Source organism: Mangifera indica, chromosome 8, assembly GCF_011075055.1.
Source record: "Mangifera indica cultivar Alphonso chromosome 8, CATAS_Mindica_2.1, whole genome shotgun sequence".
NCBI classification, from domain to species: domain Eukaryota; kingdom Viridiplantae; phylum Streptophyta; class Magnoliopsida; order Sapindales; family Anacardiaceae; genus Mangifera; species Mangifera indica.
Genome location: NC_058144.1, coordinates 6485400 through 6499686, shown reverse-complemented (window position 1 = coordinate 6499686; position 14287 = coordinate 6485400). Strand labels below are relative to the sequence as shown.

Below are 14287 nucleotides of genomic sequence, written 5' to 3'. Positions count from 1 at the left end.
GGCAGCTAAATGCTTTTGGTACAATCTCCCGTTTATATCAGATTTAACTGACCTGACCTGCTAAGCGCGTCTAACCCAATTCAACAACCTCACATCACATGCCATATATATTTCATTATCAATTCAATCTCTCAATAATGAAGCTGACTCCAGGTTGCTTGTCAATCAATAATCAATATAATTCCCGTCTCTGGTGCTGCACTAATTATTCATTCTTGATGAAGATAATGTAAACTAATTAGTATAATAATTGGGTAATTAAAAGTCATTTTCCTTTTAAATTTCATGTTTATAATGGAAAATATTCTATTCTAATTGAATCAGTCAACCACTTACAATTATTCGAAAAAGACAATGCAGAAGCAAATAGTACCATCGTTTAAAACCAGATGGCTGACAAATGGCAAGGATGGCAATAAAGTTAATCAAGATAATTAATGATGGAGATGATGATGATGATGTGACCATAACCATCGTGATAATATTGAGCTTATTCTTATTCATTATGTTTCTTGGTATGCATGAATAATGGGTTTCATTATAAATATATTTATTTACTTTTTTATTTATTTTCCGTTGTATATGCTAAATATAAACTTAAAAGAGAAAAAATGAATGATATTTTGAGAAATAAGCAGTGAAATCAAGCAAAGTTTGTATATATAATTGGGCAACTTCGTGGGCATATTGGCAAAGACCCCACAATTTATACAAAAAACGTTAGTGAAGGCTCCTAAACAGCAACCCATAAACTTTGTGATGAACACAAGCACTAGCAACAACGCCACCAACTTGCCATTATCAAAAATCCCCATTTTACACCAGCACTACCATTATTAATTTCCTTCCCTCTTTACTCTCCATCTTCAATTTAAAAGATACACAAGAATCAGATTACAAACCAAGAGGCAGATACAAAGATTACATCTTCAACATTAATTCTTGAAAGAAGATTTAATGCGGCGGATGTTGGTTGTAATGAAGCGAAACCTTCAAAACATTAGGAAGAGTCCAAGAGTAGCTGATGAAAACATGTTTAATATTAACGGAGCTCAGCTTCCAATCTTGGTGCATGATATGAACATAAGAAGAAGATCATCACCTCGTGGATGGAATGCTTTCTCGGTTATTTATACTCTTGTACGTGCTCCACTTTCTATTGTTTCTTGTTTCTCTCAACCTCATGTTCATGGTGTTGATGGCGTCTGGGTTTCTGGTGAATTTGCTCAAATCTCTGAAATGAATCATCTTATGGTAAGTGACAGCATGCGCTACGCAATCTTGATGTAAATTCAGTTCCATCAAACTCTCTACCTAGAAAGACTTTTATGTATGTTTTAGGGCGTGTGTGTGTGTATATATATATATATATATATAGATGCATCCATCAATTGCCCGCAGCTTTATTTGCATGGAGCTATTAGCTATGGCAAAGAGTGCAAATTTCTTTTTTATTTTCTCTTATGGTGGAGATACAGATATCCATGTATGAATGGAGTTTTGCGGGGCCATGAATCAATAAAGGTTTTTATTTATGGGTTTAATTGTTTGGTTTCTTTCTCATTCCGGCAGTTACTGGCGAGTATTACATGATGGCATTATCTTATGTTCTCAATAAGAATAAAATGGGTGGTTTTATATTGAAAGAAAATGAATGAATATGTCAAATTTTGAAGTACCTCCTTAAAATGAGACGAGGGGACTCGAAAATTTGCAATATGTATTTGGATTTACAATTTTATTCTTGTCCAATATAATGGAATAAATTCCACAGGGAACATTTCAAGCCCTCAGTCATGGATTCCCATCATAAAGACTTATTCATACTCAAGGTACAATCCATTCCTAAATTCACATCCGCAAGAACCAAATACTCACTCATCATTAAATATTTTTTAAAATTTTCTATTATATGTAAAGGTAAAATTGTTATTTTAATACTAAAATAAAAAATATATAATTTTACTTCATTCTTCCATCTTCACCTATTTTGAAAAGGCCAAAAGACTATTTCCCACTCAAAGTATAGTGAAATCTCAAACTCCTATCCTCTAATTTTCAAAAACTTAAACATCTATCTATAAGTAAATTTTCGTTAAAATTTTCAGTTAAAGTTAGGGGTAAAACTGTTATTTACTAAAAAATTAAATTTTTATCACATTTTTCTCCCACATATTGGAAAAGTTACATTTTCCCCAACCCAAAGTTTGAAAAGTAACAAAAACCCCTCTGGGGTTTGTTCCTCTTCCTTCAAAGCCAATTTCTCCTTCCTCGGCCATCGGTCGTCCTCCCTTCTCCCTTTATCTCTTCTCTAGTCTCTCCAACCATCTTTGACTGAAGACAAAGATAAAATCGATAAAGACACGTCATCTGAGACGAAGATGCATTGTCTTCGTCTCAAAGATAAAGACTGTTCATCTTTGTCTCCAACTGAAGAGACAAGGGAGAGAGACCAAAGGAGAGATAAGGGGGGAAGAGAGGACAACCAACAATCGGAGAAAGAGAAATCAATGTTGGAGGAAAAGGAACAAACTCTAAGGGGGTTTTGTCACTTTTTAAACTTTAGGTTATGGGGAAAATGTAAGTTTTTAAATATGTGGAAGAAAAATAAGATAAAACTTTAATTTCTTTTAGTAAATAACGGTTTTACCCCTAACTAACTTTAATTGAAATTTTTAATGAAAATCTAGCTATAGGTGGGTATTTCGGTTTTTAAAAGTTAGAGGATGAAAGTTTGAGATTTTACTATACCTTGGGTGGGAAATAGTCCTTTGGCCTTTTAAAAATTAATAACTTCATCTTTGTATAAACTTTTCTAATTTTGAAAAGTAATTATTTTCCCTCCACACCTAGGTTTTCTTTTCTCCTCTCTCTAGCCACGACTCCATCTTAGTAACCTTATTTTTTCTCTCTAACCGTTTGTCAACTCTCCCCCACCATTGGCAAATAAAGAAACGTCATAAAAATAGTGGGTAATTAAGAGAAATTAAATATTATTCTTAAAAAAAAGTCAAATCAGATTTGTCCATATCTTGAAGGAAATACAGAGAGAGTTGAAATGAGAAATTTTGCAATGATGTGGTTGTGTTTGTGTCCATATTTAGTGGAACACTAAGAATTTTTTACAACCATCCAATACTTTGTGTTTATGCCTACATCTAGCTTATAATAGTTTAAAGGGAAACTCGAATATAATTGTGCCCTAATAATTTTATGATGTGCCGAAATTCAGTCTAATAAAATACAATAATTAATTAATTCATATATAAAGCTGAGTTGGGTTATGAATAAGAAGAGAGAAAGAGAGATTATTAGATGTACCATTTTGTAATTAGGAGAATCTTATCCATAAATGAAAGAAGAAATATCCATCCAGCGAACCTTACCTTCTAATTATTGAAATTTCAATATTTTCGGATAGACAGCTGCCCACCAAATCAACTGCATGATTCATTTATTTCCGCAAAATCAAATCAACTGTGTGTCTATATTTCCGAAAATATTCATGTAATATCGAGGAAATTACAAGGAGATACAAAATGTAGACTTAATATTTGATTATTGAGTCCATCTTAACCACAAGCTTCAGGGCTGCGGTCCAACACTGTTTTCGCTTTGGGGCTATCGTAATTAGTGATATCAATAGATCGAATTGGATCAATTTTTACACAACTCATTGGGTCCATATGTTAGGACGGGTCGACACCAACCACTTGACAAATCTTTAAGTTGATCAACAAAATTAAGGATTTGAGGCACTGTGCCTCTATGAGCTCTTAGCGAATTAGTTTAAATCAGTTCAATAAAGGTCAAATCAAACTTATCCACAAACCTTATTTTATATGAAAATATATATCGTACTTATAAATATAAAGATTGAAATTCATATTACACAAAATCAATTGATTTATGTTAAGGTCCAATTCATAATATTTATATATCACTCTCTTATGTTCTATTTATTAGATGTAAGACTTTTAGTCTCTAACACCACTACTTAAGTATAATCACTTAGGTTGTTAAACCTATTTTTTTGACTCAATCAATTTTTGGCTGAGTGTATTGTCATTTATATCTAAAAACACTTTAGGCTGTTAAACTCATCGTTTGACTCGTGCTCTGATACCATATCAAAAATATATATTGGACTTACAAGTGTAAAAATTAAAACTCATATTAAACAAAACCAATTGACAGCCAAAAATCAGCTAAGCAAAAACTGCGAGTCTAATAGCCTAGATGGTTGCATTTGAGCGGAAGTGTTGAGGACTAAAAGTCTCACATCTAATAAATATAATATAAGAGAGTGATATATAAGTGTTGTGGATTAAACTTTAATATAAGCCAATTAGTTTTGTGTAATGTGAGTTTCAATCTTCACACTTGTAAGTTCAATATATATTTTCGATATGGTATCAGAGTACGAGGCAAATGATAACCCTAACACCCTAAAGTATTGCTGGATACAAGTGATAACACACTCAACCAAAAACCAACTGAGTCAAAAAAACAAGTCTAATAGCCTAGGTGGTTGTACTTAAGTAGTGATATTGGAGACTCAAATAAAAAAGAAAGAAAGAGAATTTCATATCTAATAAATAGAATATAAGATAAAAGTATATAAATGTGAAGATTAGACTTTAATACAAGTCAATTGTTTTTGTGTAATATGAGTTTCAATCTTTACATTTGTAAGTCCAATATATATTTCTAACATAGTATCAGAGCACGAGCTAAACAGTTTAAAGTGTTCCTAAATACAAGTGACAATGCATCCATCAAAAAATTAGTTGAGCCAAAACGACAGGTTTAACAACCTAAATGATTACATTTAAGCGGAGGTGTTAGAGATTAAAAGTTTCACATTTAATAAATAAAATATAACAGAGTGGTATATAAATGTTGTAGATTAGATCTTAGCACAAACCAATTGGTTTTGTTTAATATAAATTTCAATCTTCACACTTGTAAACTCAATATATATTTCCGACATTTTACCCTGTTGATGATCCATATATATTTACTACCTCTCATAACCCTAAAATTTATAAAAACAGCGATAACACCCCTGGTTTTTATGAAGCCGGTAAAATTTGATTGCTTAAGCATACACATTGGAGGTGTCAATTAAGAACCTTCAAGATCATCACATTCAAAATATGAAGAATGGTTATAAAGCCCGAGAATTGAAAGTAAAATTGAAGAACCTAAAAGATAAGAAACAGAAGAACGATTTGAATGTGTTGGAATGGCAACAACTTTGCCAGAAAAATACAAACCAGCTTCAGAGGCGTTGCAGTAAATTGCGTAGAGTGAGGTGATCACATTGATTCTGCAACTTAAGAAATAAGCTTTTTCTTGACGTGGTTGTGAGGTAAGAGTTCAAGGAGAAACGTGGAGCTACTGTGTCTTGCATGTTAATTTCCTTTGTAACAAGTGTCTTACTTTTTACACCTCATAAAATACAATGAACTTGCAGTTGAAAATCCTTAATATTAATTACTTCAAACAAAGGGCTTTGCGATGTTATCACTAATATCAACAGCTGGGTTTTCTATCAATTTCTTTCTTTCTCTCGCCTTGGCTCTTTTAAGTGCAATAGTTGTGCCATCTTCTTCCTCAGGTTTCAGTTTTGCATTGTTTTGTTTGAGTCTTCTTTTTGTCAGGTTTCAGTTTTGCATTGTTTTGTTTGAGTCTTGTTTTTGTTTTTGATCTATATCCCAATGGGAACCACAAATTCTCAATGGGAAGAATTGATGAAAAACACAATGTCCCAAAACCTCCCTAATGAGATTGTGATTGATATCCTGTCAAGGTTGCCAGTTAAGTCAATTGTCAAGTTTAAGTGTGTAAGCAAGCCTTGGCGCTCATTGTTTAGTGACCCTAAGTTCATTGAGTTGCATCTCAATCGAGCTATTGCCAAAAACAGTCACTGTCTTTTGGTGAGGCATGTGGTTGACCCAGATGAAAAAATTTACTCAAAATGGAATAAAGCATTGCTTGGAGATATTGATAGGCTTGAAGTTCCCCTTCAGAATAAAGGGAATAATTACTTAACAGTGAAATCCGGAAATTCGATGATCTGCGTGGGGAGATACAGGGACCATGAAGAGATTTACTCTCTGCGTAATTCTGAAACTTCTGAAGATTTTGCAAGGCTAGAAGTTCCTGGTCAAAGCATAACCAATTATTTCTCCATTGTGGGGTGCGGCAGTGGATTAGTTTGTCTCAATGAGGCAAATTTTAATGGCTCATATCATAGCCTCAACTCATTTTTCTGGAACCCAGCAACCAGAGAATTCAGAGCCCTTCCTAGGTACTTCATCAACAGGTTCACCAGCTCACTTGTTGTGGTTGGTCTTGGATTTGCATTTGTTCCCATGACCAATGACTACAAAGTGGTTAGAATTCTCTACTTCATCGAAAGCAAAGTTCATGAAGTTGAGGTGTTTTCACTAAACACTGATTGTTGGAGCAAGGTTGATGCAGACATCCAGTGCAACATCACTAGTCAGCTTTCACAAGCGTATGTGAATGGATCATTACACTGGATGGCTACTAAGAGGGATGATGATGGCAATACCCATTACTCCATTTTTTCATTCAACATGGTTGAAGAAACTTTTGGCATGTTGATGCTGCCCAAATGCTGTGAGAAAGATCTCTTTCCTTCACATAAATTGCTCACAATGTTTGCAGGATCTCTTGTTGTGTTTGTTTTTAATCCTTACCAGTTGAATAAGAGTTGTGACATGTGGGTTATGAAGGAGTATGGAGTGGCAAAGTCTTGGACTAAAACATTCTCAATAGTAAATGAAGTGGAAGTCATGATACCATTAGGCATATTTGATAATGGCGAAATAATAATGGAAAAGGAGAAAGATGGGGAGTTATATTCATTTGATCCAAGGGCTAAGCAAGGAAAAAGTCTGAGCTTGTATCAGCCTGCTCGTATTGTCAAATACATAGAGAGCCTAGTATCTCCTCAAGGAAGAGATAGAATTGCAGGTTCAGTTTCTGCTCCTTCCACAAGTCAGGTTGAGGCTGGAAGTGTCTAGACTTAGAAGATGTAATACAATTATCTTGTTTGTAGCCTTTTGTTGCAGGTGTTTGCATACTTGCTCTGCCTGGTTCTTGTAATTAGTTGTCCTTTTTAAATCAGTTTACTATGTTGCCAGAATAATTTAAGTTTATGAAGTCAATGTTGGCATCAGGCTGAGCCTAAAGTTCCTGCAGGGATCTAATTCACCTAAATTAGCAATGCTGTCCATATCCAGACACAAACCTGGTTTTCTGCTAATGCTTTCTATTTTACGATTAAACATTTCATTTCAATAAAGACAGATCAGGGCTGCGGACAAGGTTATCCACAATTGCAACAAATTAATATTGAGAAACAGTATAAACCTGAGACTCCCATCTATCATCTGAAGACTGAAAATATGTTAGTAATTATAAACACACACAAAAGAGTCGGATGTAGTAACAATGCTTTTAAAACTGGACCGAAAGAATAGGATAAATGCTGTTCAACCGGAGAAATCATTCTAAGCCATGTTGGGCTACGCCAATGACTCTCAAACCTAATCCATATGTTTAACCTTGTGAAATATAAGATAGTTTAAAACTTTTATAAATTATTCTTTTAGTTTGATTTGAAAAAGGTTTTAAATCGCAGCAAATTAAACACTACACACCACCAGAATCCAAAGTTAAAGCAGATAAAAGAGTTTTTTATGAATTGATGTATAAAACTTTTTTGTTTTCATGTGATTTTAAAAAAATAAATATAAATTATAATGATAGTTTATGGTTATTTAAGTTGGTTGATTTTCTTTAGTAGGTATTTTTTTTTTAATAGATTTGTAATAATTGCAATGTGTATTTTTCCAATTTTTTAAAGTTTTATGAACAGACCTGAAGTCTGATTTAATTAAATAATCTAAACTAAAATCTAAAGGCTTGAATCGATATGCTCAAAATATGAAATTAAAATATTTTCAAACCCAAACTTGAATAAATCATACCCAATTTACTAAATAGAATTGACAAATCTAATTATAACATAAACGTAATTGAAAAGAATCAAGAGATGAATGGATGAAGACACAGATGTCGGTTTTATATATATATATATATAAAAATGAATAAATACAATAAAACCTTTGTAATGGTAGAAGTAGGTTCATTTATGCTATTCTACCACTCACAAATGTACAACGTCCGAATCATGCATATGCATCATAAAAGAATGAAAGGGTTGAGTGAAAGAATTTCAAGATTTGCGCAGCGTGTGAATTCCAAACTAAATCAGAGTTGCCCTTGGGGATCTTTTTGTATCCCCTGCACCTCCATCCTTGCAGTACTTTCATTTCTTCCAACTTCATCTCCATCTCCACCAAGCTAGCCGCCGATCTCAACTGAGCCGGTAACAGTGCTATTATTTGTTCCAACTTTATCTCCACCTCCACCCAGCTTGCCGCTGATCTCAACTGGGCCGGTACACGCGGGCGGGTTCATTCTACCAACAACATTGGGTTGAACATTTTTACACTCGGATATAAGCTTTTCAGCCGCTACAGCGGGTGCGAGGTTAATCTCACTAAGCTCCACACCCTCACATGTACCAGTGCTACATGCAAGCGTTACAGCGCACGGATCTGCCGAGGTACCCGTTATATTTCTGAAGATGATATTGTTCAGCTTAACTTTTGATTGACCCTGAAAATGCCAAGACAGTTATTATAAATTCTCTATAAATATCAATTGAACTAGCATTTTCCGGAAAGTATTGGTATACCTTACTGCATTTTTTTCCTCCACAATAGTTTTGATCTATAATAATAGGATTAGAGACATTGTACATTATGATATTCTCAAAATGCAAATCACTTGCTGAGTTTTCATAGCGATCAGGCCAAGTTTTGATTCTGACACCATTGTCAGTATTGTTGAAACGGCAATCCCTGACAGTGATATGAGATAGAGGACCCTCATCCGGGTATTTTCCTAAGCTTCCTACGCTAATGCCATGACCAGGCCCACAAATTACATTTGAGACGGTTATATGTTTGGTTCCGCCGACGAAGCCGATACAGTCGTCGCCCGTTGCGATCCATGAATCGCTAACATTAACGTTGGTTGAATGTCCGATGTGGATTCCATCAGTATTTGGGCTCTCAGCTGGCGCAATTATGGTTAAGTGACTGAGACATACATCAGTACTGTCCACAACACCCATATGAAAATGTTTGGCGTTCAAAGAAGTTATATTTTCGATAGTCCCATCAGTGATGTTGTTGAAGTTTAAACCCTAATTCAAATAAAGCAATGATCATATATTAGAACCATACCGATATATAAATACACATATATATATGATCATGATTAATCTAACTGTGCAAGCCTTAATTAATTAATAATAAGCTTACCGTGCTTTTCTTCTTGCAGCCATCATCACTGGCTTCACATATTTCCCAAGTTTTGGCTCCGTCGCCATCAAAAATTCCACCACCAAATAGTTTGAATCCTGTGATTATATTGAATTCAATCCAAAACTCATCCGATGGATGGTTTACGGACTTTATGGTGCCTTTAACTTCAACCTCAATTGAAGATTTGCAGGGACCTTCCAAACACACTTTTCCTAATGTGTAATTTCCTGGTGGAATGAATACTCTACTTGGGATAGGTGATTGACAGGCTTCCCTCCATGCAGAAGTTAGAGCCTAATCAAGACATGAAATCAAAGTTAAATTTGTTAAAATAAATTTAATACATAAATTACTGAGTATTAATATTAATTGCACCAGTCATGAGGCTTAGTTACCTCAGTGATACAGCCACCGTCAACTGCACCAAATTTAGTTATATCAACAACTGCGGACTCATGAGCTTCAGCTGTTGATATCAACGACAACGCAAATAACAAAAGAATAGCGAGATTTGTCAATTTCGCCATCTCTTGTATTTGCTTTGATGTTTCTATCGAAAATTCTTCTTTGACAAAAGAAACGTACGTCTTAAACCCGTTTTATAGTACAGTGGAAAGATCATGACCACTAAACTTTCGAAAAAAGAGTCGGCTAATTTTAAGCTATGGTTATGTTTATTTACTATTATTACAAAACAGAAAAAATGGTTAAAAAAATGTGTGGTAATGCAAACAATCTTTCGGTGGCAATAACTCATTTTTTGGAACAGGCAAATGAAAATTTCCACCTAAGTTTTAGTCAAGTTTCAAAAGCATACCCATACTAGTTGAGAAGCCCAAATACCTTGTCATTTTATTTTTAAACAATAAACCTTAAACATTTCTATCATTTACCCCCTTTAATTTAAAAAACTCATAATTTCCCCTTAAATTGAATTTTGAAAAACAACATTTCCCTTTCTTGCATCTTCAAAGACTGGATGCCCTTCCCGCAATCGGTCGATGTTCCCACCATCTTCTTCTCTAGTTGTTGAGATTCATCAAACCAATTTGTCGAATGAAGATGATTCGTCGTCTTCGTTTCTTCAGCAAAACGAAGATGAATCATTTTCGTCTGATTAACAAATCAACATTTGAAGATTCTTCTAATGTCGATCCATTGGCAAAGATTCTTCTAATGTCAATTCATCTGTTGGATGAAGATGATTCATCTTCATCTGACCAAAAAGACAGACATGATGTTGTGTTCGTCTCTTTGTTGAACAAAGATGAATCGTCTTTGTTTGATGAAATCAGTCCAGTGGAACATTGGCTAGGGAGAAAAAGATGGTGAGAAGGCTGATCGACGATGGAAACGACAATTGGTCATCGGAGATGGAAGAACTTACCCTTGGGTGGGGCGGGGGGGAGAATGCAACTTTTTTAAGTTTAATAATGAGGAAAATTATTAGTTTTCTAAATTAAGGAGGGGAAATGATATAAATTTTTAGGTTTTAAGGTTTAAAGATAAAATAATAATTTTACCCTTACTTCTAAAGAAAAATTCTAATAAAAGTTAGTCTATAAACGAATATTTGAATTTTTCATCTATAGGGTAAATTTTGGGTGGGAAATAGTCCTTTGGCCTTTTGGAACCCAGCAACCATATAATTTAGAGCCCTTCCGAGGTACTTTATCAACAAGTTCACCAGCTCGCTTGTTGTGGTTGGTCTTGGATTTGCATTTGTTCCCATAACTAATGACTACAAAGTGGCTAGACCTCCCTACTTCATCGAAAGGAAAGTTCATGAAGTTGAGGTGTTTGGTCCTTGTAATATTCTCTGCGTCTGGCAATTAATCCTTAATAGTCCTTTTTTAAATCAGTTAACTAATGTTGCTAGAATTATTTAAAATTAATGTAATTCAAACTGAATATCTAATGACCATATAAGTAATATAATTTTTAATATTGTTTTAAATATTTATTTAATCAAACACTAGTTAGATCACGATCAATATTAACTCAGACTAGACTCTTTGTCGAGTTAATGTTTAATTCAAATGAAAAAATAATGTACCTTAAGTCCAAACTTCAATTACGATTAAAACTCTTTTTGCAATAAGCTTGCACTAACAGGCTTAACAACAAAATCAAAAAATGATCCAACTTTTGAAACAAGACTGACTTGGTTCATAAAGGCCTCGATCAGGCAATCTACCTTTTTTCCTTCAAGACTCAATCCTTGTCTTCAACTTTTGGAGTTGGCCTTAGAATCCAAAATTTCCTTAAAAACTCATTTGCCTCTTTAAATTTCCTAAAAAAATTTAGAAATAGATTTGATTCAAGTTTTGGACCCCATTGGTATATATGCATTGTGATATATGAAATCTTGATAAATAACTAGGTCGCCAATTATATCGAGTAAGCCTAAGGCTTGATTAAAATCAATTTTAGTCTGGACCAAATAAAAAATGCTCATTAAGTTGGATTACAATTTTTTTATATATATTTAATGGAATTACAAATTCTTTCTAATATTTTATATATATATATATTATTTTACATATTAATTTGATATTTAAAATTATTGCTTTTTTTTTTCACTTATATTTTAAACCTGAAGCCTGATTTAATTAAATGAACTTGATTTAAATTAAAAATTTGAGGCTTGAAAGGTTAAAATCTTTCGGACTTAGACTTTGAACAAACCAAACCCGATTCATTATCATGCCTAATTACATGATAGAAAAGAAATTAAGGGATACATGGATGATCACACATATATAAATAAATAATTTATTTTCTTATTTATGAATAAATATATTAAATATTTGTAATGGTAGAAGTAGGTTCAATTATGCTATTCTACCATATAAAATCTTCAACGTCCAAATCATGCATATGCATCATAAAACAATGAAAGGGTTGAGTGGAAGAATTTGAGGATTTGAGCAGCGTACGAACTCCCATATTAAATAAGAGTTCCCCTTAAGGATCCTTTTATCTCCTCTGTACCTCCACCCAGCTTGCTGCGGATCTTAAACTGGGCCGGTACACGCCGGTGGGTTCATTTTACCAACAACATTGGGTCGAACATTGTTACACACTGATATAAGCTGTTCAGCCGCCACAGCGGGTGCGAGGTCAATCTCACTAAGCTCCACACCTTCACATGTACCAGAGCTACAAGCAAGCTTTACAGCGCACGGATCTGCTGAGGTACCCGTTATATTTCTGAAAATGATATTGCTTAGCTTAACTTTTGATTGACCCTGAAAACGCCAAGACATTTAAATGAATATGTTGTGAATAATGTTATCAATTGAACTGGCTTTTTCTTTTTTTTTTTTTCGGGGAAGTATTTTTATACCTGACTGCATTTTTTTCCTCCACAGTAGTTTTGATCTATGATAATAGGATTGGAGACATTGTTCATTATGATATTCTCAAAATGCAATTCACTTGCTGAGTTTTCATAGAGATCAGGCCAAGTTTTGATTCTCACACCATTGTCAGTATTGTTGAAACGGCAATCCTTGACAGTGATACAAGATAGAGGCTCCTCTTTTGGGTATTTTCCTAAGCTTCCTACGCTAATGCCATGACCAGGCCCACAAATTACATTTGAGACGGTGGTTTGCTTGGTTCCACCGACGAAGGCGATACAATCATCGCCCGTTGCGATGCATGAATCGGTAACATTGACGTTGGTTGAATGTCCGATGTGGATTCCATCAGTGTTCGGGCTCTCACCAGGCGCAGTTATAGTTAAGCGACTGAGACATAGATTAGTACTACCCACAACGCTCATATGAAATTGTTTAGCATTCAAAGAAGTTATATCTTCGATAGTCCCATTATTTACGCAGTTGAACTTTAAACCCTAATCAAATTAAAAGAAAAAGAAAATTAGAACTATACTGATATGATCATGATTATTAATTACATGATTAATCTTTAATTTATTAAACTCACCATACTCTTCTTCTTGCAGCCACCGCTAGCTTCACATTTTTCCCAAGCTTTGGCTCCGTCGCCATCAAAAACTCCACCACCAAACAGTTTAAATCCTGTGATTTTATTGAACTCAATCCAAAACTCATCCACTATATCGTTTACGGCCTTTATGGTGCCTTTAACTTCAATCTCAATCGGATTATTGCAGGGACCTTCCAAACACACTTTTCCTAATGTGTAATTTCCTGGTGGAATAAATACCCTACTTGGGACAGGTGATTGACAGGCTTCCTTCCATGCAGAAGATAGAGCCTAATCAAGAAATGAAATCAAAGTTCAAGTTTTGTTAAGATAAAATTAACGCATAAATTACTGAGTATTAATATTAATTGCACCAGTCATAAGGCTTAGTTACCTCGGTGATACAGCCACCGTCAACTGCACCAAATTTAGTTATATCAACAACTGCGGACTCATGAGCTTTAGCTGTTGATATCAACGACAGCCCAAAGAACAAAATAATGGCGAGGTTTGTCATTTTGGCCATCTCTTGTATTTGCTTTCGACGTTTTTGTCAATAATTCTCGAACGCAAGAAGAAACGTACGTCTTAACCCCGTTTTATAGTACAGTGAAGAAAGATTGAACGCCAAATTTTCGAAACAAGAGTTGGATAATTTTATGCTATGGTTATATTTATTTACTATTATTACCAAACAGAAATAATGGTTAAAAAAAAATGCATGGTAACGCAAACAGTCTTTAGCTGGCAAATTCTAAATTAAATAATGTATCAATTTATTTAAACAAAAATTATAAAACCCACCCAAAATAAACAAAACTTATACAAAATATGAAAAACACAGCCAAAAATAAAACTTATCCAAAATTAAATCACCAAATTCACATAACCAAACA

General features: G+C 34.2%; 4 protein-coding genes across 4 annotated transcripts; 2 read left to right on the top strand and 2 right to left on the bottom strand.

Moving 5' to 3' along the window:
- The first annotated feature begins 706 nt into the window (after positions 1-706).
- Positions 707-1500, top strand: LOC123224477. The gene has a single exon (XM_044648150.1). The coding sequence runs from the start codon at positions 958-960 to the stop codon at positions 1288-1290; it is 333 nt and encodes a 110-aa protein (XP_044504085.1). The 5' UTR covers positions 707-957; the 3' UTR covers positions 1291-1500.
- A 4147-nt stretch (positions 1501-5647) lies between these two features.
- LOC123224476 (F-box/kelch-repeat protein At3g06240-like) lies at positions 5648-7208 on the top strand. The gene has a single exon (XM_044648149.1). The coding sequence runs from the start codon at positions 5724-5726 to the stop codon at positions 7056-7058; it is 1335 nt and encodes a 444-aa protein (XP_044504084.1). The 5' UTR covers positions 5648-5723; the 3' UTR covers positions 7059-7208.
- An 889-nt stretch (positions 7209-8097) lies between these two features.
- On the bottom strand, positions 8098-9992 carry LOC123224395 (polygalacturonase-like). The gene is made up of 4 exons (XM_044648039.1): positions 9830-9992; positions 9432-9728; positions 8801-9313; positions 8098-8721 (listed from the first exon to the last, which is right to left on the bottom strand). The coding sequence occupies exons 1-4, from the start codon at positions 9959-9961 to the stop codon at positions 8404-8406; spliced, it is 1260 nt and encodes a 419-aa protein (XP_044503974.1). The 5' UTR covers positions 9962-9992; the 3' UTR covers positions 8098-8403.
- A 2313-nt stretch (positions 9993-12305) lies between these two features.
- Positions 12306-13917, bottom strand: LOC123223455 (polygalacturonase-like). The gene is made up of 4 exons (XM_044646619.1): positions 13786-13917; positions 13389-13682; positions 12784-13296; positions 12306-12685 (listed from the first exon to the last, which is right to left on the bottom strand). Exons 1-4 carry the CDS (start codon positions 13915-13917, stop codon positions 12452-12454), a joined length of 1173 nt encoding a protein of 390 aa, XP_044502554.1. The 3' UTR covers positions 12306-12451.
- Between the last annotated feature and the right edge of the window lie 370 nt (positions 13918-14287).